General features: G+C 42.2%; 1 protein-coding gene across 1 annotated transcript; it reads left to right on the top strand.

Annotated features, from left to right (window-relative positions):
* Positions 1-16,935: 16,935 nt before the first annotated feature.
* LOC105931631 (ras guanine nucleotide exchange factor R) lies at positions 16,936-21,870 on the top strand. Its single transcript, XM_021320438.2, has 2 exons — positions 16,936-17,218; positions 21,206-21,870. Exons 1-2 carry the CDS (start codon positions 17,050-17,052, stop codon positions 21,763-21,765), a joined length of 729 nt encoding a protein of 242 aa, XP_021176113.2. The 5' UTR covers positions 16,936-17,049; the 3' UTR covers positions 21,766-21,870.
* Positions 21,871-22,720: the final 850 nt, after the last annotated feature.

Raw genomic sequence — 22,720 nt, 5'->3', positions numbered from 1 at the left:
CCCGGAGGAGCTGGCCCAAGTGGCCGGGGAGAGGGACGTCTGGGCCTCCCTACTGAAGCTGCTGCCCCCGTGACCCGACCCCGGATAAGCGGAAGACAACGGACGGACGAAGTTTTGTTGTTCATTTTTTCACTCTCTCTCACAAACATAATTCTGGGCTTTCAAACCAAGAACAATAATTTCTTTGAATATTTTTGCATTCTGTTTATATCCACATTCATAGTTTTTTTTAAAGCCTGGAAAAGGGTTTTAAATTTCCAGGTCATTCCAGAGTCTTACACTTTGCTAGCAAGTGGGGCAGGAGCTTAGAACACTTAAAAGATAGCCATTTAGCACAGCTTGCATGTGCCGACACTGAAACTCTAGGTACTTCGTTTGGCAGTGGTTCTTGCAATGTTATCAGCATGTAAAAACTCATCTTCAGAACCAGTCTCTGCTCAAAATGGTGATGTACACCGCTTGATCTACTTTCAGCAGTTTTTACCGGTTATTGCAACTGTAAACTGCAGAAAATACGGGCAGAGTTCCTCTTTCTGCCTTTACTCCCTCGGCTCATATGTCAGTCTAGAAGAGGATGCGCTGCAGCACATGATGAGGCGGAGGGATATTTTAGCTGGTTCTACTCGAAGTGACTGTGGCCTAAGCGGGTATCTTTATAACTCGTGTTTATCGTCACTTATTTTAGAGCCCAAATAAGGGACTTCACTTTCAGAAACAAGCCCAAAAAACCGCAACCGCGACTCGCAACTTCAAGCAACTTCAGAAAAGAAAAAGCTCAAAGACGGATAAAATAAGCGTATTTGGATGGTCTGTTTTGCTACTGTCGTTAGCATTCTTGGAACTATGGAAAGCGGCGAGGGTAAAAAAAAAAACTCACTCCGGAGAACGCTGCGGGGAAAAACATTAGGAGCGGTGTGTTTGTTTTCATGCGCGATTAATGCGCGTTAAAAAAAATTGTCAGCGTTACTGTCCAACGAAGTTAACGTGTTAATAACACGTTAATAACGCGTTAAAACTGACAGCCCTTGTTATATTTTTATTGTATTATTTTTGTTGTAGTTTTTTTAAGACATTTAGGTGTACCTTCTTGATAGGTAGGGGGACTGGCCATCCATTCTGTGTGAAGGAAGTGTCGATATATGAATGTGAATTTCTGTTTCCTTAAATTTACAGATGTTTGTTTTCTTGCTTTGACAGAAAACTTGTTTGGTTGTAAGCACTTACCTCTTCCTGGTTTGGCTCCTCAGCAGGGTGTGTCAGCAAAAGGAAGAAACAAGCTGCAGGTGCTGGGGCAGACTGACCTGCTCCCAGCAGCCAGCAAAGAAAGGAAACATCTGGATATCATTGTTTAACTGTAGCATTCCAGGATTTGTCAAGTAGCGTAATTAATCGCTCTGTTTTTTGATAAACATTTCCCAGAAGTCTGGTCCAGCCGCCAAGCGCTGGACGTCACTAGCTTGCAACACACACACTCCAATGGAGACACACAGATTCTTGTATAACGCACACACATCTCTCGGCCATAAAGGCCTGCTTATTGTATTCTACCTTAGAATTCTCTGCTCGGACCCGTTAGTACGTCCAAGAATTAATAAAGAAAAATTCTCACTGACAATTCCAAAGGAATGACTTCTCTCAGAGTCTTCTTTCTTTTTTTAAGGTTTAATAGTTAAATAATTCTCCCGCACAGGTGCTGCAGAAAGCTCTTGGAGCAAACCATTTGGAAGGCAGGTAGAGCTTTAAGGAATTATGTTTAATTTGAAGAATTCTTTTGATTGACTTTAGATTTGTTTAGTTGAAATGATTTGTATTTATGTAAATATTTATTGGGTTTCATTAATTGTGTTCAGTGTTATTTTTGTGTAAGTATTGTTTATTTGTTATTTTCTGATCATCCTCTTCATTAGGTCCTTCTAGCAAGACACTCAGGGTGCACTGCTATAAAAAGTAGACATTGTTTTTCACTGTAGTGTGTTGGTGCAAGTTCTTAACTACACACATGAGAACTCACACAGGCGAGAAACCATTCACATGTACAAGTTGTGGAAAGTGTTACAGGGATAAAGGTTGTTTAACTACACCCGCAGTGGGCTGCTCCCTTGGAGAGCAGTGGGATGCTCCCCAAAGGGATGGGTTAAGATGCAGAAGTGAATTTCTCCATTGTGTGATCAATAAAGATCAATTATTATTATTATTAACGCGGACCGGGTCGGGGTCGACTCGGGAGGCAGGGCCGACAACCGCGGCACGTACCTCTCGAGGCAGGCTTGTCTTCTAACTCAAAAGACGAGAAATTTTAGCGTCATCGTGCGGAAACGTGTGAGGAGAACACTTGAACACCAAAGAGCATTGAAACAAGAAGCTGCCACAGACTACACCTCTTAAAGGAAGGAAGGCCTCTCAAAGGAAGACGACCCTCAAAGGAAGAGATTGAGCAGCTGAAGAGATGGAAACAGGAAACTGAAGAAGAAGTTGACAAATGGCTTGCGTTTACAAACCTGTTTCCAATTTCATTCATCGATTCCGTGCTCGCTTCAGTTTGAAGCAGACTCGAGGACATGGTGGTGCTGACATCAATGCCACAAAGAGCATTTCTTGATCATGTGATACATGCAGTGTAAAAAAATTAGAAGGGGAAAAATGAGAATTGCAGAACAAGAAAAAAAACATATAAAGAAAACTGGCACAAGTGCAGTTTGGAGAACTGCAGGAAAAGAACAAGGCCAAAACACAAGTCACAATGATTAATGTGGCTGAACATGCAATGCCACCTCAAAGTTTCCAGAACTTTTCTCAGACCGAAATCAGACCTTTTTGTGTTGCTTAATGATCAATCTTTCTTCAGTGGAGCAAATTTATTTTAGTATATTGAACATATTTTGGGAGGGTTTAGCTTTGATATGAGCCATTTTCTAAAACCACTGGATTTTTTGCTAACACTGGAGATCCTCCTAATGATATCAAGGGTGATTAATGTTTAGCTATTTCCTGTTATTCATAGTAGAACAGTTATGTAAACATTCCTTCCAGGAATAAGAGGAAACATCTGTTGTAATACGTGTCCAGAACACCCCACATACCGAGTGCACTCCTGCTGCAGCTCCGAGAGGAGAGAGGAGAGGAAAGCCACAGGAAAAGGGGGGCTGAGACTCCACAGCAGTGGCTGCAGGCGATCCTAGGAAAATACCTAGGACCTATCTGTACAGCTAAAATTGAAAAGGAGCTTTTTGATCACACAAGAATTGATCAGGGGATGAGAACATTTTAATAGGAGTTTTCTTTTGGTCATTCATCATTAGAGTTAGTTATTAATAGTGTGATATGGGGAACCACTAAAACAATAGCAGCTGTAACAGGTTTAAGAAAAGTCTCATTTAAACAGAGTTAGAAATGTCAAAAAAAAATGCTGTTGTAGCCATCCTTATTAGAAAACTAAGATGTGAAATGGTGAAGTAATTATTTTGTTATTGGGAAACCACTGTCAACTTAAATAATGCCACCTAAATTTGCAAGATAATTTGATAGAATTGGTGTTGTTTGATAAAATGGGAAGTAAGAAAGCCAACATGATTTGCGAATAGGAAACATAGAATAACTTACAAAAGCAACTCATTAGCTTTCAAAATGTGGATCTGTTAAAGGGTTGCACATGTTAACATTGACACCAAAGGAAAGCGCTATAAAGTAGCTGACTGGTAATGGTATAACCTTCTGGTTTGTCAAAACGGAGAACCACAACTCATCTTCCACTGCAGGAATTCTGAACGGATTGCAGAGTACTGGCACAAAGTCCTGCTTATAAATAAAGCACAGAAGGACACTCAGGCCAGCAGGAAACAAGGCTGAGCGAAGTGGTCTTCTGCCAAGCCTGGACGTCAGCTAGCTTGCAACACACAACTCCAATGGAGACACACAGATTCTTGTTTAAACGTACATTAAAAACAAAAAAGAATGTCATTGATTCAATTTATGTAATCAACAACTGCGTGAGTATAATCAGGCATATTTAGTCTAATTATTAAAGCAAATTCTAGTTCATTATTCCAAGGAATGACTTCTCTCAGAGTCTTCTTTCTTTTTTTAAGGTTTAATAGTTAAATAATTCTCCCGCACAGGTGCTGCAGAAAGCTCTTGGAGCAAACCATTTGGAAGGCAGGTAGAGCTTTAAGGAATTATGTTTAATTTGAAGAATTCTTTTGATTGACTTTAGATTTGTTTAGTTGAAATGATTTGTATTTATGTAAATATTTATTGGGTTTCATTAATTGTGTTCAGTGTTATTTTTGTGTAAGTATTGTTTATTTGTTATTTTCTGATCATCCTCTTCATTAGGTCCTTCTAGCAGACACTCAGGGTGCACTGCTATAAAAAGTAGACATTGTTTTTCACTGTAGTGTGTTGGTGCAAGTTCTTAACTACACACATGAGAACTCACACAGGCGAGAAACCATTCACATGTACAAGTTGTGGAAAGTGTTACAGGGATAAAGGTTGTTTAACTACACCCGCAGTGGGCTGCTCCCTTGGAGAGCAGTGGGATGCTCCCCAAAGGGATGGGTTAAGATGCAGAAGTGAATTTCTCCATTGTGTGATCAATAAAGATCAATTATTATTATTATTAACGCGGACCGGGTCGGGGTCGACTCGGGAGGCAGGGCCGACAACCGCGGCACGTACCTCTCGAGGCAGGCTTGTCTTCTAACTCAAAAGACGAGAAATTTTAGCGTCATCGTGCGGAAACGTGTGAGGAGAACACTTGAACACCAAAGAGCATTGAAACAAGAAGCTCCCACAGACTACACCTCTTAAAGGAAGGAAGGCCTCTCAAAGGAAGACGACCCTCAAAGGAAGAGATTGAGCAGCTGAAGAGATGGAAACAGGAAACTGAAGAAGAAGTTGACAAATGGCTTGCGTTTACAAACCTGTTTCCAATTTCATTCATCGATTCCGTGCTCGCTTCAGTTTGAAGCAGACTCGAGGACATGGTGGTGCTGACATCAATGCCACAAAGAGCATTTCTTGATCATGTGATACATGCAGTGTAAAAAATTAGAAGGGGAAAAATGAGAATTGCAGAACAAGAAAAAAAACATATAAAGAAAACTGGCACAAGTGCAGTTTGGAGAACTGCAGGAAAAGAACAAGGCCAAAACACAAGTCACAATGATTAATGTGGCTGAACATGCAATGCCACCTCAAAGTTTCCAGAACTTTTCTCAGACCGAAATCAGACCTTTTTGTGTTGCTTAATGATCAATCTTTCTTCAGTGGAGCAAATTTATTTTAGTATATTGAACATATTTTGGGAGGGTTTAGCTTTGATATGAGCCATTTTCTAAAACCACTGGATTTTTTGCTAACACTGGAGATCCTCCTAATGATATCAAGGGTGATTAATGTTTAGCTATTTCCTGTTATTCATAGTAGAACAGTTATGTAAACATTCCTTCCAGGAATAAGAGGAAACATCTGTTGTAATACGTGTCCAGAACACCCCACATACCGAGTGCACTCCTGCTGCAGCTCCGAGAGGAGAGAGGAGAGGAAAGCCACAGGAAAAGGGGGGCTGAGACTCCACAGCAGTGGCTGCAGGCGATCCTAGGAAAATACCTAGGACCTATCTGTACAGCTAAAATTGAAAAGGAGCTTTTTGATCACACAAGAATTGATCAGGGGATGAGAACATTTTAATAGGAGTTTTCTTTTGGTCATTCATCATTAGAGTTAGTTATTAATAGTGTGATATGGGGAACCACTAAAACAATAGCAGCTGTAACAGGTTTAAGAAAAGTCTCATTTAAACAGAGTTAGAAATGTCAAAAAAAATGCTGTTGTAGCCATCCTTATTAGAAAACTAAGATGTGAAATGGTGAAGTAATTATTTTGTTATTGGGAAACCACTGTCAACTTAAATAATGCCACCTAAATTTGCAAGATAATTTGATAGAATTGGTGTTGTTTGATAAAATGGGAAGTAAGAAAGCCAACATGATTTGCGAATAGGAAACATAGAATAACTTACAAAAGCAACTCATTAGCTTTCAAAATGTGGATCTGTTAAAGGGTTGCACATGTTAACATTGACACCAAAGGAAAGCGCTATAAAGTAGCTGACTGGTAATGGTATAACCTTCTGGTTTGTCAAAACGGAGAACCACAACTCATCTTCCACTGCAGGAATTCTGAACGGATTGCAGAGTACTGGCACAAAGTCCTGCTTATAAATAAAGCACAGAAGGACACTCAGGCCAGCAGGAAACAAGGCTGAGCGAAGTGGTCTTCTGACAATGGCCATAAAGGAGAGCTGCAGCATATGGCTAATTGTGAGACCCAGTGAAACTTAAGATCCACCAGACAGATTAGTCAATTCAATTTTATTTGTTTTAAAATGTAATTAAAAACAAATATTAAGAATGTCAATGATTCAATTTAATGTAATCAACAACATGCGTGAGTATAATCAGGCATATTTAGTCTAATTATTAAAGCAAATTCTAGTTCATTATTCAAATTGGTTAATTTTGAATTTTTTCTTTTTAAGTTCAACCAGCAGAGTGTGCTGAATAATGAAGATGATTGGTTCTCCCATGGCAAAATAATTCATTACCTCATGCACTGTTAACTAAGACAGAAACACAGTTTTTAGAAGTGTAGGTAAAAATATCAGGTAAATAATTTAAGATAATAAGAACTCATATTAACCTGGCAAAGGATACAGGTATTAAATGGCTGTGCCCCACTCAGGAGTAGTTTCAGAAGGGGGATTAGTAGGTTGTGGATTACAAAACAAATTAATTATTCAATATTAGTGTGTCACACTGACTGGATTAAACAAGTAAAGGTGAAAACTAAAATAACTTCTATTGTATTGTATTTGGAAACTGATTTAGTCTTTAATATGGCTACATATAAACACTAAAAACAAGGAACCGTACTGAGCTACAAAATAATCAGAATCTTTTTTAAGAATATTTTTGGACTCTAAATGAAGTTGTTTTATTTGCATCGTTTAGACATTCAGACTCAGCCATATTATAAAAGATTAAAGTCAGGACCAGGTTTTGATTGCATGCTTTGCACTATAAACAGTCTGATTAAAACACATTATTTAAAGAAAACGTAGAAACAACTTGGATGACCTCCAAACTTGGAGAAGACCTTTAGTGTCAGGTTGATGCTCCCATCATCTCTGGCATAATTCTTCTCCAAGAGTAGATAAATAAGCATGTCATACAGATGGTGTATGCTTACATCTCTACAAAAACAGTATAGGAAACAGAAGGAAATAGCAACTTATCCACCACTTTGTAATTAAATGTAGAGACATTACAGAGGGAAGGAGGTAAAACACTGTTCAGTACAAGTCCACATTTCGTCCCTCTGGGATTTGTTTCCCTTCTCCTCTCATGACTCCATTGCTTTGTCAGCAGGATAAGAAAGGGGGGTAACCATAGACCCCACCCATACCATCTGGAAAAACTAGCCATTTTTAGTTGAGTAATTATTCAAACAGTTTCCATGGGCAACAAAACTAATATTCTGTTGAAAGCTATTTTCTAACTATACATATGCCTGTCAGGATTCTCTGTGCTGCTCTACTCTAACTCTATTCCTCAGGTGTGTCTGGTTGGCTGAGGAGGCGTGGCCCACACCTGCAGCTCGTTGCAGGCGGCTTCCTCTGGCTTCTTAAGCAGAGCGCTGACAGATGGAAGACGCCAGAGCCTTAACCAGTCGTGGTACGACGTGGCCTCTGTCCCTACTCTCGGAAACCAGCTTGTGAGTTTTTGCTCTTCGTTTTTTGACTAATTTTTGGATCTCTGTTTTGCCTCAGATTTTTGTGCTTGGATGCACTCACCCGTCTTGACGTCTCGTTCCGAAGAAACAGACCAGCAGAACCGCCTGCTCAGATTTTGCTCTGGCGCTCCCCTCATACTTCCTGGATGTTACCCAGCGAGGCCTGAGTTCCCCTCTCCCGGTTTCTGCTGGTTCTGCACTCACTCTGGTCAATCCATCTGTCAACCGTTGCCGACGAGGTTCGCTCAGGATCCCTCGCCAGTTACATCAGCCGTCCTCAGCCACCAGCCGCCTAACTCCAGCTGAGTAGAATCATAGAGTACTCCCGACGCTACTTCTTCCCGGTTAGGTCCGCCCAGCTAAATGGTAAGCAGCGCACTTCTAGTAATTCCCCTGGTTAAACTTTCAGAGTTTCTTACTTCCTCTTTCTTACAGACTCGCCAGCCTTGACGTTCTGACCCAGCCGACTCACCCGTAGTTCCGTCCATAGATCTGCCTGTTTCCTAAAATAAACATCTTAAAACTGTGCATTGCCTCCCGTTCGTATCTGCATGTGGGCTCGTCACCTGAAAACCATGACAGAAGAAGGCTCTGGCCACCAAAGTCCAGCGGATACGTTCGGGCGGCAGTTAGCCGCACAGCAAGAGCAGATGCAGTCGCTAGGTTTAGCCGTCAATTCAACACAGGAACAGCTTCATAGATTAGCCGCTCAGTTTAGCCAGCTCATGGACACAGTTACTTCCGCGATGACGTCGCCTGTCACTCAAGACATTAGCACCCCGCCTCCCGTCGCTCCGAGCACTGATAATCAGCTTTGGGCTCCGCCACTTGAGGGCGCGTCACCTAGTCCGGAGAAATTCTCTGGTGACCATGGGAGTTGCGGAGGTTTCCTTTTTCAGTGTAAACTGGTGTTTAACCGATCCCCCCAGACATTCGCCTCAGATGAGGTTAAGATATCTTATGTATTACGACTCCTAACAGGTAAGGCACTTAGATGGGCTGAGGCTCGATTCCCTGATTGTCAGTCATTCGGGGTTACTTTTCAGGAATTCGTTACCGAATTTAAAACTATTTTTTCACCCGAGTTAGATTCGGCTCACCAGTCTCGTCATCTCCTCTCGTTAAGACAGCACGGTCGACGCGTATCAGACTTCTCAGTGGAGTTTCGTACGGTTGCCGCAGCGGCGGATTGGCAACCAAGACCGTTAAAGGCAGTATTTTTTCAGGCTCTTGATGAATCCCTTAAGGATGAATTAGCCCGGGTGGAGGAACCCGGGGATTTTGAGGATTTTGTGGCGCTAGCTATCCGGTTGGATACCCGGCTACGTAGTCGGAGCCGAGTTAGACCGAACCAAGTCTTGCGATCATCCACCTCTTCCACGCTCACCCATAGGGAACCTCGGTCTGCTCCACCACCTCCCGAACCCATGCAGTTGGGCCAGGTTGGTTTAACTAATAAGGAGCGTCAACAGCGCTTCGCGGGCAACTTATGTCTATACTGTGGAGGGGAAGGTCATTTCCTTAGAGATTGTCCGGTTCGGCCAAAAGACCCAGTCCACCGTTCGTAACGGGGAGAACGGTGGGCGTTAGTAGTTCTAGCCCCCGAGTAGTCACTAAGGCGCCATCTCTTTCTCGCTTACATTTACCAGTTACGTTAATGTTTGATCAAGATACTTTCGATGTCTCGGCTCTAGTTGATTCCGGTTCGGACTTCAACCTAATTGACCAAACCATAGTGGATCAGCTTCGTGTGCCGGTCGAACCTTTACCCGAGCCTCTCCGGGTGTCGTCCTTGGATGGGCAGAGTTTAACTTTAATCACCCATCGCACTCGACCACTAGTAGTGATAGTTTCGGGTAACCACCGGGAACAACTTTCGTTTTTCGTGTTCCCTGTAAAGCGTTCACCCGTTGTTTTGGGTTTAGCCTGGTTAAGTGTCCACAACCCGCAGTTTAACTGGGCCGAGTCCCGATTAGAATCTTGGTCTCCAGCTTGTCATTCTCGTTGCTTACAGTCCGCTCGCCCTGTATCTGTTACCCCTTCCCCTGAGACAGAATCTGGGGACATTATTGACCTCTCGCTAGTTCCGGAGGATTACCACGATCTTCAGAGGGTATTCAGTAAGACTCAGGCTTGTTCACTTCCCCCACATCGCCCTTACGATTGCGCTATTGACCTATTGCCTGGGGCTCCACTACCGGTGAGTCGGCTCTACAACATCTCCAGGTCAGAACGTCAAGCGCTCGAGAAGTATATAGGGGAATCTCTAGCTACGGGGTTAATCCGTCCTTCATCCTCCCCATTGGGTGCCGGCTTTTTTTTCGTTGGTAAGAAGGATGGAACCCTTCGACCCTGTATCGATTATCGAGGGCTTAATCAAATAACCGTTAAGAATAAGTACCCGCTCCCTCTATTATCCTCAGCCCTCGAACCAGTCCAGAATGCTAAGATCTTTACTAAACTTGATCTGCGCAACGCTTATCATTTGGTTCGGGTGAGACAGGGGGATGAGTGGAAAACGGCCTTTAAGACCCCGCTAGGTCACTTTGAATACTTAGTCATGCCTTTTGGTTTGTGCAATGCTCCGGCAGTTTTTCAAGCATTAGTGAACGATGTCCTTCGGGATTTTCTGAATGTTTTTGTTTTCGTCTATCTAGACGATATCCTGATTTACTCTCGTGACCTAGAACAACATAAACAACACGTCCGTCTTGTTCTCCAGCGATTATTAGAGAATCGCTTATTTGTTAAGGCCGAGAAGTGTGATTTTCACCAGTCTTCTGTTTCCTTTCTTGGTCTGGTTTTAGAGGGCGGACAGGTGAAGTCTGATCCGGAAAAGATAAGGGCAGTGGTGGAATGGCCTGTTCCTGAGTCGCGCAAACAGCTCCAACGCTTTCTTGGTTTCGCTAACTTCTATCGGCGCTTTATCAGGAACTATAGTCAGGTAGCATCTCCTTTACATGCTCTCACTTCCCCCAAGGTTCCTTATGTCTGGAGTCCAGAGGCCGAGGAGGCTTTTAGTAAACTTAAGTCCCGTTTTTCCCAGGCTCCCATACTAGTTCACCCCGACCCAGCCAAACAGTTTATCTTAGAGATCGATGCCTCTAATACCGGGGTGGGAGCGGTTTTGTCCCAACAGTCGGAGGTTGACTGTAAATTGCACCCTTGTGCGTTCTTCTCCCGTCGTTTATCCCCGGCAGAGCAGAACTATGATGTAGGTGATCGTGAGCTACTAGCTATTAAACTAGCGTTGGAGGAGTGGCGGCACTGGTTAGAGGGATCCGAGCAGCCCATCATAATATGGACAGATCACAAGAACCTCTCCTATCTGCAGTCAGCCCGTCGACTCAACTCAAGACAGGCCCGTTGGTCTTTGTTTTTCTCTCGATTCAACCTCACCATCACCTACAGACCCGGCTCCAGAAATGTCAAGCCTGATGCACTGTCCCGTCTGTTTACATCTTTTGAACAAGAGAGGGAGCCGGAACCGATTCTTCCTCCCACTTGTACTGTTGGAGCGCTGCATTGGGATCTGGAGGACAGAATCAGACAGGCCCAACTTTTAGACCCGGACCCAGGTACAGGGCCACCTGGGCTTAAGTACGTTCCCCAGTCTGTTCGTCCTGAGGTTCTACGTTGGAGTCATGACACGAAGTTTTCCGCCCATCCGGGCATTTATAGAACCCAGTCCCAGGTCTCCCGGCGTTTCTGGTGGCCTTCATGGACTAAGGATGTTAGAGAATATGTTCTCGCCTGTCCCGTTTGCGCCCAGAATAAGTCTTCTACGCAGCCACCTTCCGGTTTGTTAAATCCTCTTCCCATCCCCAGACGTCCATGGTCCCACATTGCGATTGATTTCGTTACCGGTCTCCCCTTGTCCCAAGGTATGTCAACTATCTTGACGGTAGTTGATCGGTTTTCTAAGTCCTGTCATCTTATTCCCATCCGCAAATTACCCAACGCCCTCCAGACAGCCCAGCTTCTTATCAAACATGTGTTCAAACTTCACGGCATCCCTGTTGACATCCTCTCTGACCGGGGTCCTCAGTTTATCTCCCAGGTCTGGCGGCACTTTTGCTCTGCTCTGGGTGCCCGTTATACACTCACCTCTGGATATCATCCTCAGACTAATGGCCAAACGGAACGCATGAACCAGCAATTAGAAACTACTCTCCGCTGCCTTACGTCATCTTCACCCTCTGACTGGAACAAGTTTTTGCCCTGGGTGGAGTATGCCCTCAACTCACACATCACCTCAGCTACTGGACGTTCACCTTTTGAGGTTGCTTTAGGATATCAGCCTCCACTTCTACCCACAGAACTCAGGATTCCCTTCACCTCCGTAAACGACTACATTGCTCGCTGCCAGGACATCTGGAGAACAACTATCACTGCCCTCACTCGCACCGCAGAGCGGAGCAAGAGGTTTGCCGACCAGCACCGCCGACCAGCTCCTCAGTATCGCCCCGGTCAGAAGGTTTGGTTATCCTCCAGAGACGTTTTGTCCAACCCATCCGCTAAGAAGCTTGCTCCCCGGTTCACTGGTCCCTATGAGATAGAGACGGTGATTAACCCGAGCACCGTCCGTTTACGTCTGCCCCCTCACTCCCGAGTACACCCTACTTTTCATGTGTCCCAGATCAAGCCCGTTTTGGACAGCAACTTGTGCCCTCCTTCCGGACCCCCTCCACCCTCCCAGGACAGTCAGAACCCTCGGGTTCTCAGGGTTGTGGATGCCCGTCGGCGAGGTAGGGGTCACCAATACCTCGTCGACTGGGAGGGTTGTAGCTCTGAGCAGCGCTCGTGGGTTTCCGCTGCTACTATAGTGAATAAGGACTTGATTTCAGATTTTTGGGCTACTCAGCCCAGCACCTCTTCGTCTGGGCCGCCAGGAGGCGGCCGTTGAGGGGGGGGTAGTGTCAGGATTCTCTGTGCTGCTCTACTCTAACTCTATTCCTCAGGTGTGTCTGGTTGGCTGAGGAGGCGTGGCCCACACCTGCAGCTCGTTGCAGGCGGCTTCCTCTGGCTTCTTAAGCAGAGCGCTGACAGATGGAAGACGCCAGAGCCTTAACCAGTCGTGGTACGACGTGGCCTCTGTCCCTACTCTCGGAAACCAGCTTGTGAGTTTTTGCTCTTCCTTTTTTGACTAATTTTTGGATCTCTGTTTTGCCTCAGATTTTTGTGCTTGGATGCACTCACCCGTCTTGACGTCTCGTTCCGAAGAAACAGACCAGCAGAACCGCCTGCTCAGATTTTGCTCTGGCGCTCCCCTCATACTTCCTGGATGTTACCCAGCGAGGCCTGAGTTCCCCTCTCCCGGTTTCTGCTGGTTCTGCATTCACTCTGGTCAATCCATCTGTCAACCGTTGCCGACGAGGTTCGCTCAGGATCCCTCGCCAGTTACATCAGCCGTCCTCAGCCACCAGCCGCCTAACTCCAGCTGAGTAGAATCATAGAGTACTCCCGACGCTACTTCTTCCCGGTTAGGTCCGCCCAGCTAAATGGTAAGCAGCGCACTTCTAGCAATTCCCCTGGTTAAACTTTCAGAGTTTCTTACTTCCTCTTTCTTACAGACTCGCCAGCCTTGACGTTCTGACCCAGCCGACTCACCCGTAGTTCCGTCCATAGATCTGCCTGTTTCCTAAAATAAACATCTTAAAACTGTGCATTGCCTCCCGTTCGTATCTGCATGTGGGCTCGTCACCTGAAAACCATGACAATGCCTAATTACAACGCAACAAGGTTTGAAAAAGGAAATTAGCAAACTGGATAGATGTATGTTCTACATATTCACAACATGCAAATTGCGAAAAAAAGAGTTATAAGCAGACCATGTAATAGCTAATTCATCCCAGAATTCCAAGGATGAGAATCATATAAGGTGTTAATGTAAATAATGAACAGGTAACAAAACATTTTGGAAATTAAAAAATGAAATTTATTCCCAATATATCGTAAATGGGAGATTTAGTAATTTGGTTCAGACTTTATATGTTGGTGGGAAATTAAAATGTCTAATGGATAATGGCTCTCTAACGCTGTTTAAAACACAGGCACAAATGAGTTTTAAGAGACAAATTCTAATTTGGCCATAAGCATAGATGAACAAGGAGTCGACTGAAAAGTTTTTAATATTTGTTTAGTTGCACATTAACTAAATAGCTTAGAGGACTTGATATTTAAACATATATGCAAGGAGGTTATTTGGACCATGATAAACAACATGTGTGTAGGGGTCCTGAACCAAGACTGTGCGAAGGCAACACAAGATAATCAAAGAACATAAATACATGATTGATGGGTTGTTTTATCCAGTGAATGGAAAAAAATGACGAACCACGTTACCACTAATTATGTTTTTCAGACTTATTGGACAGAGTTAACACAGGCGGCTGGATGTTTTAATCCATTTATATATATATATATATATATATATATATATATTCATTTGGCCCTATATTTAACAATATAATTTTCCATTCACTTCTCATTTATGGCAACTCCCACCGCCCTGCCATGCCCGATCCTTATAATTCTGGGTTTCTGCATTTGATTATGCTCAAAACAATCGCATGTTACGTTTTAATAATTTTTACGACACAGAGGCGTAAGTTGGTGAATCCATAGTGTCCCAATTTTACATATTTTGCACTCTTGTATCCTGCGCACCTGAGCCCTAAGTGCACTTCCACCAGTGGCACACTTCACATAAGTGCGTAGGGTTTAGTATGAGTATTGCGACAGGGCCAAAGTAAGAATGCCAGGAGTCAGTCTGACAGCTCGTCTGCCCTTCAGCAAGACATCCTCTGTATGGATCCAGGTGGAGCTGTGGTGCCTTACTAGCCCCCAGTGCCGTGAGTTCTGTTGCTGCCGAGCACAAGTATGAAGTGCCGCTGTGCAACTTACAGGTGCATACCGCCATCTACTGTCCAAGAGTGTGTAGTTTTATATGTTCCACCTACTATAGTCTGTTTTTAAATGTTGTATTATGTACAAATAAAAGCAAGGCTTTATTCATGATTCCAGTTTCCCTATCCCTAAATTGTTGAGTGGATTCATCAGGAATATGGATAAATATTGCTAAGTGTCACCAGCATAACTGTGGAAATAATCCCTTATACCACGTTCAACTCTTTCTGTGATAATATTACCAACTGTATCAAATGCACCACTGATATCTATCAAGATAAGTACAGACCCAAGTACATTATCTGAGGCCATGAGAATATCATTAGTGACTTTCACCAATGCTGTTTCAGTGCTATGCTGAGCTCTGAAGGCTGACTGAATCTCTTGAAACAGGTCATTACTGTGTTCTCTTACTAGACTAGCAACTATTTTAGATGTGAAAGAAAAATTAGATATTGGTCTGTAATTTCTTAAGTAATCTTGATTCACAGAGAGTTTCCTAAATAAAGGTTTAATAACAGCTACTTTAACAGCCTATGGTACATATGGGGGCGTTAATAAAAGGTTATACTTAAACAACTTGGTTGGATTGGATCTAACATATAAATTGAAGGTTTAAATGACGCTAAAATTTTAGATAATTCATAAAGCACTACTGGGTCTAAACAGTTCAAACACAGACCTGGTTCAAAAGATACCTCCAACACTGCCTCACTTATCATCATGTTTGGGAGGATGCCAATAATTTTATTTTTAATAAAACCATAAAGTCATTACTGCTGAGAGCTGAGGGAATTGGTAAATCAACAGAACTAAAACTCTGTGTGTAATAACATATGTCTCCTTGTTTCTATAAATATGTGAAACAGAGAAACACATCTGCATTGTGCATAGATTTTGACCAGTTGATCTCGCCAACGTTTGATCTATCAAACCGACTTGTTTTGAAAATGTTTACTGCTGTTCTTACTAACCATCAACACAAAAACTGAAGGGAAATCATTCAGTCTAAACAAAGTCCTTAAGATATGTCAGGAGCAATGGGAAAATTAAGACATAGTAATATTATATTTATGTAATATTCAAAGGAATGTGGAATGTAATAGATCTAGTAATGGAAGCCATAGAGAGAAAATAATCCATCCATCCATTCATCCATTTTCCCATTTATCCCTGTTGGGGTTATGAGGGGTGCTCGGCCTATCTCCAGCCGTCAATTGGCGAAAGGCGGGGTACACTCTGGACAGGTCACCGAGAAAATAATCATAGCACGATTAGGAATTGGACATATAGGTCTTAATAGTACTCTATTCAGAAACAGAAAACAACAAACTGTACAACATGAATGCAGAACATATAGAGAAGAAGGGCAATCCTTAAAAACAGATCTAAGTTAAGGAGGGAAATAGTTTTCTCTAAGTAATTTATTAGGTGATATGTCAAAAAATACCAGGAATAATTTAATAAAATATAAAGACAGGGTTATTAAATCATATTTAATTAATTTATGTTTACCTTGAGGTATAACCTTTGTTTATTCCCTGTTGTCTGTTATGTGTACTCTTAGCCGGAGTGTCCAAAAATAAATCTCTTCACAGTAACACCACTGATCTCTATTTATTCACTGGATTGTTGATTGTCTGTTGTTATTACACCTCGCTGTGAAGCCACCAGCCGCTATAGTGGTACTCGCTGTTTTCCTTCAGTAACTAGGGAATACGTACGCTACAGCATCAAACAATGATGATTTTTTTTCCCCCTCATGTTCAGGGGGGCTCAAGACTTTTAAAATGTCAAATGCCATATACTTTTATGTATTGTACTAACACTATGAAGTACTGAGAAAGTCACATGCTGAAATTTTTCAGCATGTGACTATATATATATATATATATATATATATATATATATATATAGATAGATAGATAGATAGATAGATAGATAGATAGATAGATAGATAGATAGATAGATAGATAGATAGATAGATAGATAGATAGATAGATAGATAGATAGATAGATAGATAGATAGATAAAATATACATCACATAGGATTTGATTCATGCTACATACGGTATGTGGCGGTGTGTACTTAAAAGTCATGGTTGCAATCTGTAGTAGTTCCTGGTCGTTTAAAAAAACTCGGGTTGTAATAGCACTTACGCCCACTAGGCGGCAGTAGCGCCACTAGGTGACAGTAACGCGCCAGTAAAGCATCCGCACTGCAGGCAAAGAAGACCAAGAAAACGGCAACAGAGCTCCAAAACGGGGTAACTACCATCGTTAGCTTTTTTCTGCTTGGAATCATCATCATCATTTGGGCTAAATATATCAGATTTTACAGGAAGGATGTCTTTAGTTCAGCTTGAGAGAAAGTTTATTTACGAGCAGGGGACTCCTGCTGAAGAAGCTTTATCAGAGTTTAAAGAAATCATCGTCAAGACCGAGGAAGAGAGCGATGATCAGAGCAGACAGATGGATTTCACTCGGACACCCCAGATAATCTTACACCGAATAGGTACGACACACCAGCAGTATTGACGATTTATTAAATTAAAGTGTTAGTTTCTGAAGTTTTTAATAGTGGAGACCCATTTCCACTGTATAAATGTATTGTTTGACAAAGAAAGGTAGACAGTAAACATATTGTTAAAACTGCATTTTATGTCTGAAATAAGGGCAGATGTAAAGACCTGAGTTACTATTTTCCATAATTATCTCGCACTCTAAGTGATCTTTGCGCTGTACGTTATCGTGGTTCCCAAGAATTACAATGATAAAAAGTCTTAACAGTACTAGAATAAAATCGTAATTTTAAGAGAACTCTTACAGGACAACGCAGTCCTCCCTCTGCGTTATTGTGAGGAATGTTGAGCAGATTTCGTACTGAAACCAGTGGCGACTGGTGGAGATTTCTCCAGGTGGGGCTGTAACTTCAAAATAGACATTCAGTTTCAATTCAGTTTAGTTTATTTATATAGAACCAATTCACAATATGTACCAAAACATATACTAAGATATCACACAAGTGTATTTGCATGAATGAAAGCAACAAAATAAACAAGTGTTCTACTTTTCATACATAAATTTTGACGTTCTATCTCTGAGAAAAGCAAATTTCTCAATAACTCTGTGGTTGAAGTCTGGGACGGTTTTGACGGTGATGCTACATAATTCACCAATCCTCTATAAACACCCGGATTTTCTGAGCTTTCGCTTTCATCATGGCCACGTGGGGAAAGTTCAAATGCACCAAAGAACTTGGCACACATTATTTTTTGATAGAATGTGCCTGTTTTTTGTCAACCTCCTCATTGTGCTTGTGGATCCCTAACCTGCAGCCTTCATCAGGTTGAGAGAAATTGTTTATTTTACCAAACATGGCTAGTTGCAGTGCATTTTTGATGTGAATCCCAGGCCTTTCATGTCTTTTTGCCTTTTCTGAAAAGTTATTATAATCGGTCGTACCTGCCTTCATCCATGCTGGGTCAGATGTTAATGAAAAAGGAGGCAGGGAACGCAGAATAAAGCATTAGCCTCACTACATGCCATTAGCCAAGCCCCATCGTCTTCCTCTGGCTATGGACTGCTTAATAATTGTAATATTTGGCTGATCAGGTCTGAGCTCTTAAACCCCAAACTTCTCTGGATAGGTTTTTCTCTCAAAAGGTGTGTTTTTGAGTGACTGTACTGAATTATTACATTTTTCTTGCACCATTTCTAATTTCTGTCCGATCGTCTCCAACTCCCACAGCTCAACCTGTCATTCAGGCAAACTTTGTAACAGACCGTTGTGTCGCCCGTTGGAGGGAGGGTATGTGCAAATCAAGCTCTGGGCGCAGGATAAGTGCGCCCCTGGATGGTCCTATCTCTTGTATTCAAGACGATTACACCTTTTAACATGAGCGGCAAATATTTTTGCATGGATATAGACCACCAATCGGACACTGTTGGTGAATGAAACAACTTTACTCATCGTTAACTTTAAAATGTTTATCTTACACAACTAAAAAAAAACATATATATATATATATATTTTGAAATATTTTAATTTAATTTTATTGTCTTATTGAAGGTAATGTGGTGACAGGTGGGGCGGTGCCCTTGCTCCCTCTTTAGGGCATTTCTCAAATGAATTCTGTTAAATCTTCAGGATTTAACACATCGACACGGGGTTGTTTGAACAGATCGAGGACGTTTGGCTAATGGATAATCACGTCTGTTTAACCTCGATTGATCCCTCAATAACCCATTTTTAGAAAGTAAACGGCTCTGTGGTCATTTGCAGATGAAAATAATATTTACTTTGTGTTATTAGATTGTGCCGTGTCTGTCTGCTAAACCCAAAAATCCCCCTTCCTGAGTTCGTCACAGCTGTCTGCTTGTTAGTGTATTTTTTGTTGCTAGATAGACCCACATGAATGGATCATATAAAACAGATCCCCTGTTTTAGTATTTCTCTGTATTCTTTTGGGGTTTAGGAAAGGGGTTGAAAAAAAAACTCCTTCTCATATGGTCACAATGTCCATATCGAGAGTGTGTCGTTGTTACCGATATATTTGCTGATGCAATATTCGGGGCAGAGCTGTCTGCTTCACCACTCTACACAGCTTGTCCCACCACAAGATGGCCGCGACGCAGGTGCACTGTCTGTTCTAAATTTAGTAATTTCACGTCATTTGAAGAATGCCCAATTGATTTATGTTACGCTTTTTACGGGGGCGGGCATGAAAATGAAAAAGCAATCTCCTCGTAGCTTTCTGTTAGGTTGTGTTACACAATGAGTAAGATGAGGTCTTGAAGAAGAAAATTAAAATGCAGTTCGGATGATATATTAGATATTTTATTAATGAGTCAAAAAATGCAGCTTTGACTTTGAAATTAAAAAAGCATTTCTCTTAATGCATTTTAAATTTCAAATTTGACATTTGAAAATTATTTTTTGTCACTTTTTGATGGGACATCTTTTGAAGAAGAAATGTTATACATTACTGTATTTAAAATTTTAATTAAGTAACAATGAGCAAGAAAATGAAAATGCAGTTTGGATGATATGTTGGTAATTTTAATTAATGAGTCAGAAAATGCAGCTGTAACTTTGAAATGAAAAAGCAGTGGTGCAGGAGTTAGGGAGTTCATCCTGCAATTGGCGGGTTGCCGGTTCAATCCCCCGCTTTGACCATCTCAGTTGGTGTGTTCGGGTGAAGCCATTGCCTGCTGGCAGTGGTCAGAAGGTGGCGCCGTTGTATGGCAGCAATTACAAGACATTTACCATAACAAGGCTCTGGTAGTACAGCACACTCACCAGCACCACTTTCACGCAAAGGGTGATAAAAGCAATAAAAAAATGCACTTTCTAGGTGTCTGTTGACACCTAGAAAGGTGTGGTCCCGGCCTCTGGCCCTAGGGGCCCATGGCCGCAACAACTTCAGCGAGGCTGGCTGCCGGCGGAGCCCACGGGCTCGTCCCCGCGGCTCCTGGGGGCTTTGGCATTGCGGTGGCTGTGGGATTTCCTCGGGGTCGTCTCTCCTCTTTCCTTGGGTGGGGGGGGGGGTTGCAGATGTCCTGTGTTGGCCCCTCTTGGGCGCCCTGCTTTGGGGGCCCCTCTGGGAGTCCAGGGTTATGGGTCCCCTGACGCCTGCCTCGGTGCTCGGGGAAGGCGGGCCTTTGGTTCTCCACAACCACTGTTGAGCTATTTCCTTCTGGATAAACTCTCACATACACCCACAGGTGCTGGGTTCCAGGTTCTAAGTGTTCACTTACATACAGAAAGCCCGTAATTTATTTATTTATTTATTTTCTTATGACTTTCTTTTCTCAGATATCACTTTACACATGTCAGCTTAAATAATAATACATATGATTTAGCAATGGCATCAAGTTGTTACTCTATTGTATCTGTTGCTTTATGTCTGTTGGTTGTGCTGTTCTTTTTGTGTCTCTTTCCAGGTGATGAAGCAGACGGAAGACGTTTTAACATTCTTTCCCTTTTATCTCTTATTTCTTTCACCTCGTCTCTTTCTTTTTTTCTCGTCTTGTTCTTCCTTTACTCTCCTATTTTCCCATTGTAGTGTCCATATAATTTGAAATTCTCCCCGAAGGAATCACAATAAAACTATTTACACGCACAAATCAAGCGGAGCATTATGGCGAAAGCTGATTGCTCCACTTGTGAAAGCAAAATCTGTCGAGCTCTATTTGGCATTAAGACATCAATTCTTATTGCCACATTGCTAGACAGGACAATGGGGAGAAAAAAAAAAAGTGGACTGCTGAATCTTCCCCTGAGGTGCTGACCCCCCCTGTGCTGTGCCATTTGATATGTAGTTGTTTGGTTTCTCCGATGTAGGAGTCTGAATAGTCCTAGCATCATCACACCACCTAATAAATTCACTTAAATTCAAACATTTCTACATTTCCTTGTACAGTATTTTAGATGATTATGGGATACCTTTTCTCAAATTGTATTTTGACGCAGACTTTTGTTTTCTGTTTACCTGTCCAGATTTCCTACCGCTTGATGGGGTGAAAGAGGAGGTTCTTGCCAAAGAGCTTCTCTCTAACCAACAGAGTACCTTTAGTTTGGACCAGGAGGAACCAGAAGCGATGAGGATTAAAGAAGATTTGAAGAAGGAACTGAAACATCAGGATATAAAAGAAGAGCAAGACGAGCTAGCATATAATGAGGTAAAAGAAGAGCAAGAGAAGCTGGCAGAACACCAGTTAGATCAGCAGGAGGAGCTGGTCTGTCTGCAGATAAAAGAAGAGCAGCAGGAGCTTGAACATCAGCAGATGGAAGAGCGGGGAGAGGTGGTATCTCGCCAGATAAAAGAAGAGCAGGAAGAGCTGAAACATCAGCTGATAAAGGAAGAGCAGGACAGTCAAGAGCAAGTTTTGGTGAAGTTGGAGACTGATACCTTCATGGTGACTTCTACAAGTGATGAGAAATACCACACAAATTTAATAGAAAACTACTTATGTCTCAGGACTCGTCTGAGACTGAGAAACAAGATCACGAAGGAAACAATCCTAAATATTCTGGATCAAACAGAGATGATGGGCTGAAGCGAAATGAGAGCTGCTGGAAATCTAGACAACATGATGACAATGCTGATAGTACAAAACAAGATGGTCTCCAAAAAACTCAAAATAAAAATGTGTATTCTTGTATAATTTGTCATAAAAAATTTACTGAAATCTGTTTATTAACTAAACACTTGAAGATTCACTCAGATGAGAGACTTTTTTCATGTAAGATTTGTGGAAAAAGTTTTAGTCGAAAAAACCATTTAACTGTTCACATGAGAACTCACACAGGTGAGAAGCCTTTCTCGTGCAAGATTTGTGGAAAAGCTTTCAGTCAAAAAGGGCATTTAACTATTCATGGAAAAACTCACACAGGTGAGAGGCCTTTCAAGTGCAAAATCTGTGGTAAAGGCTTCAGTGATAAATGTGTATTAACTGGTCACATGAGCATTCACACTGGCGAGAAGCCTTTTTTGTGCAAGGTTTGTGGAAAAAGTTTCCGTCTAAAAGCTGCTGTCCGTCGTCACATGATAACCCATACAGGTGAGAAGCGTTACACTTGTGAAATTTGTTTAAAACCTTTTAGTCGAAAAGGACGTTTGACTCTTCACATGAGAAGTCACACGAGTGGAAAGCCTTTCTCATGCCATATTTGTGAAGAAAGTTTCTGTGAAAAAGATAATTTAATTGATCACATGAAAACACACACTGGTGTGAGGCCTTTCACTTGTAAGACTTGTGGGAGACGTTTTAGTCGTAAAGGTGGTTTAGCTTTACACATGAGAATTCACACAGGTGAGAAGCCTTTCTCGTGTGCGATTTGTGGAAAGGGTTATTGTAAAAAACTTTTCCTTAATGTTCACATGAGAATTCACACAGGTGAGAGGCCTTTTTCGTGCATGATTTGTAGAAAAACGTATGCTCAAAAAGGTAATTTAACCGTTCACATGAGAACTCACACAGGTGAAAGGCCTTTTTCATGCACTTTGTGTGG

The sequence above is a fragment of the Fundulus heteroclitus genome, chromosome 13 (genome assembly GCF_011125445.2).
Source record: "Fundulus heteroclitus isolate FHET01 chromosome 13, MU-UCD_Fhet_4.1, whole genome shotgun sequence".
NCBI lineage: Eukaryota > Metazoa > Chordata > Actinopteri > Cyprinodontiformes > Fundulidae > Fundulus > Fundulus heteroclitus.
The sequence above is the reverse complement of the archived record's forward strand: the minus strand, read 5'-3'. Positions and strand labels throughout refer to the sequence as shown.

Excerpts from the sequence above, each read along its gene's own strand:
- LOC105931631 (XM_021320438.2), top strand. The coding sequence starts at position 17,050 with ATGTCTTTAGTTCAGCTTGAGAGAAAGTTTATTTACGAGCAGGGGACT. Across the intron at positions 17,219-21,205 it reads GATAATCTTACACCGAATAG|ATTTCCTACCGCTTGATGGG; the intron begins GTACGACACACC and ends TTACCTGTCCAG.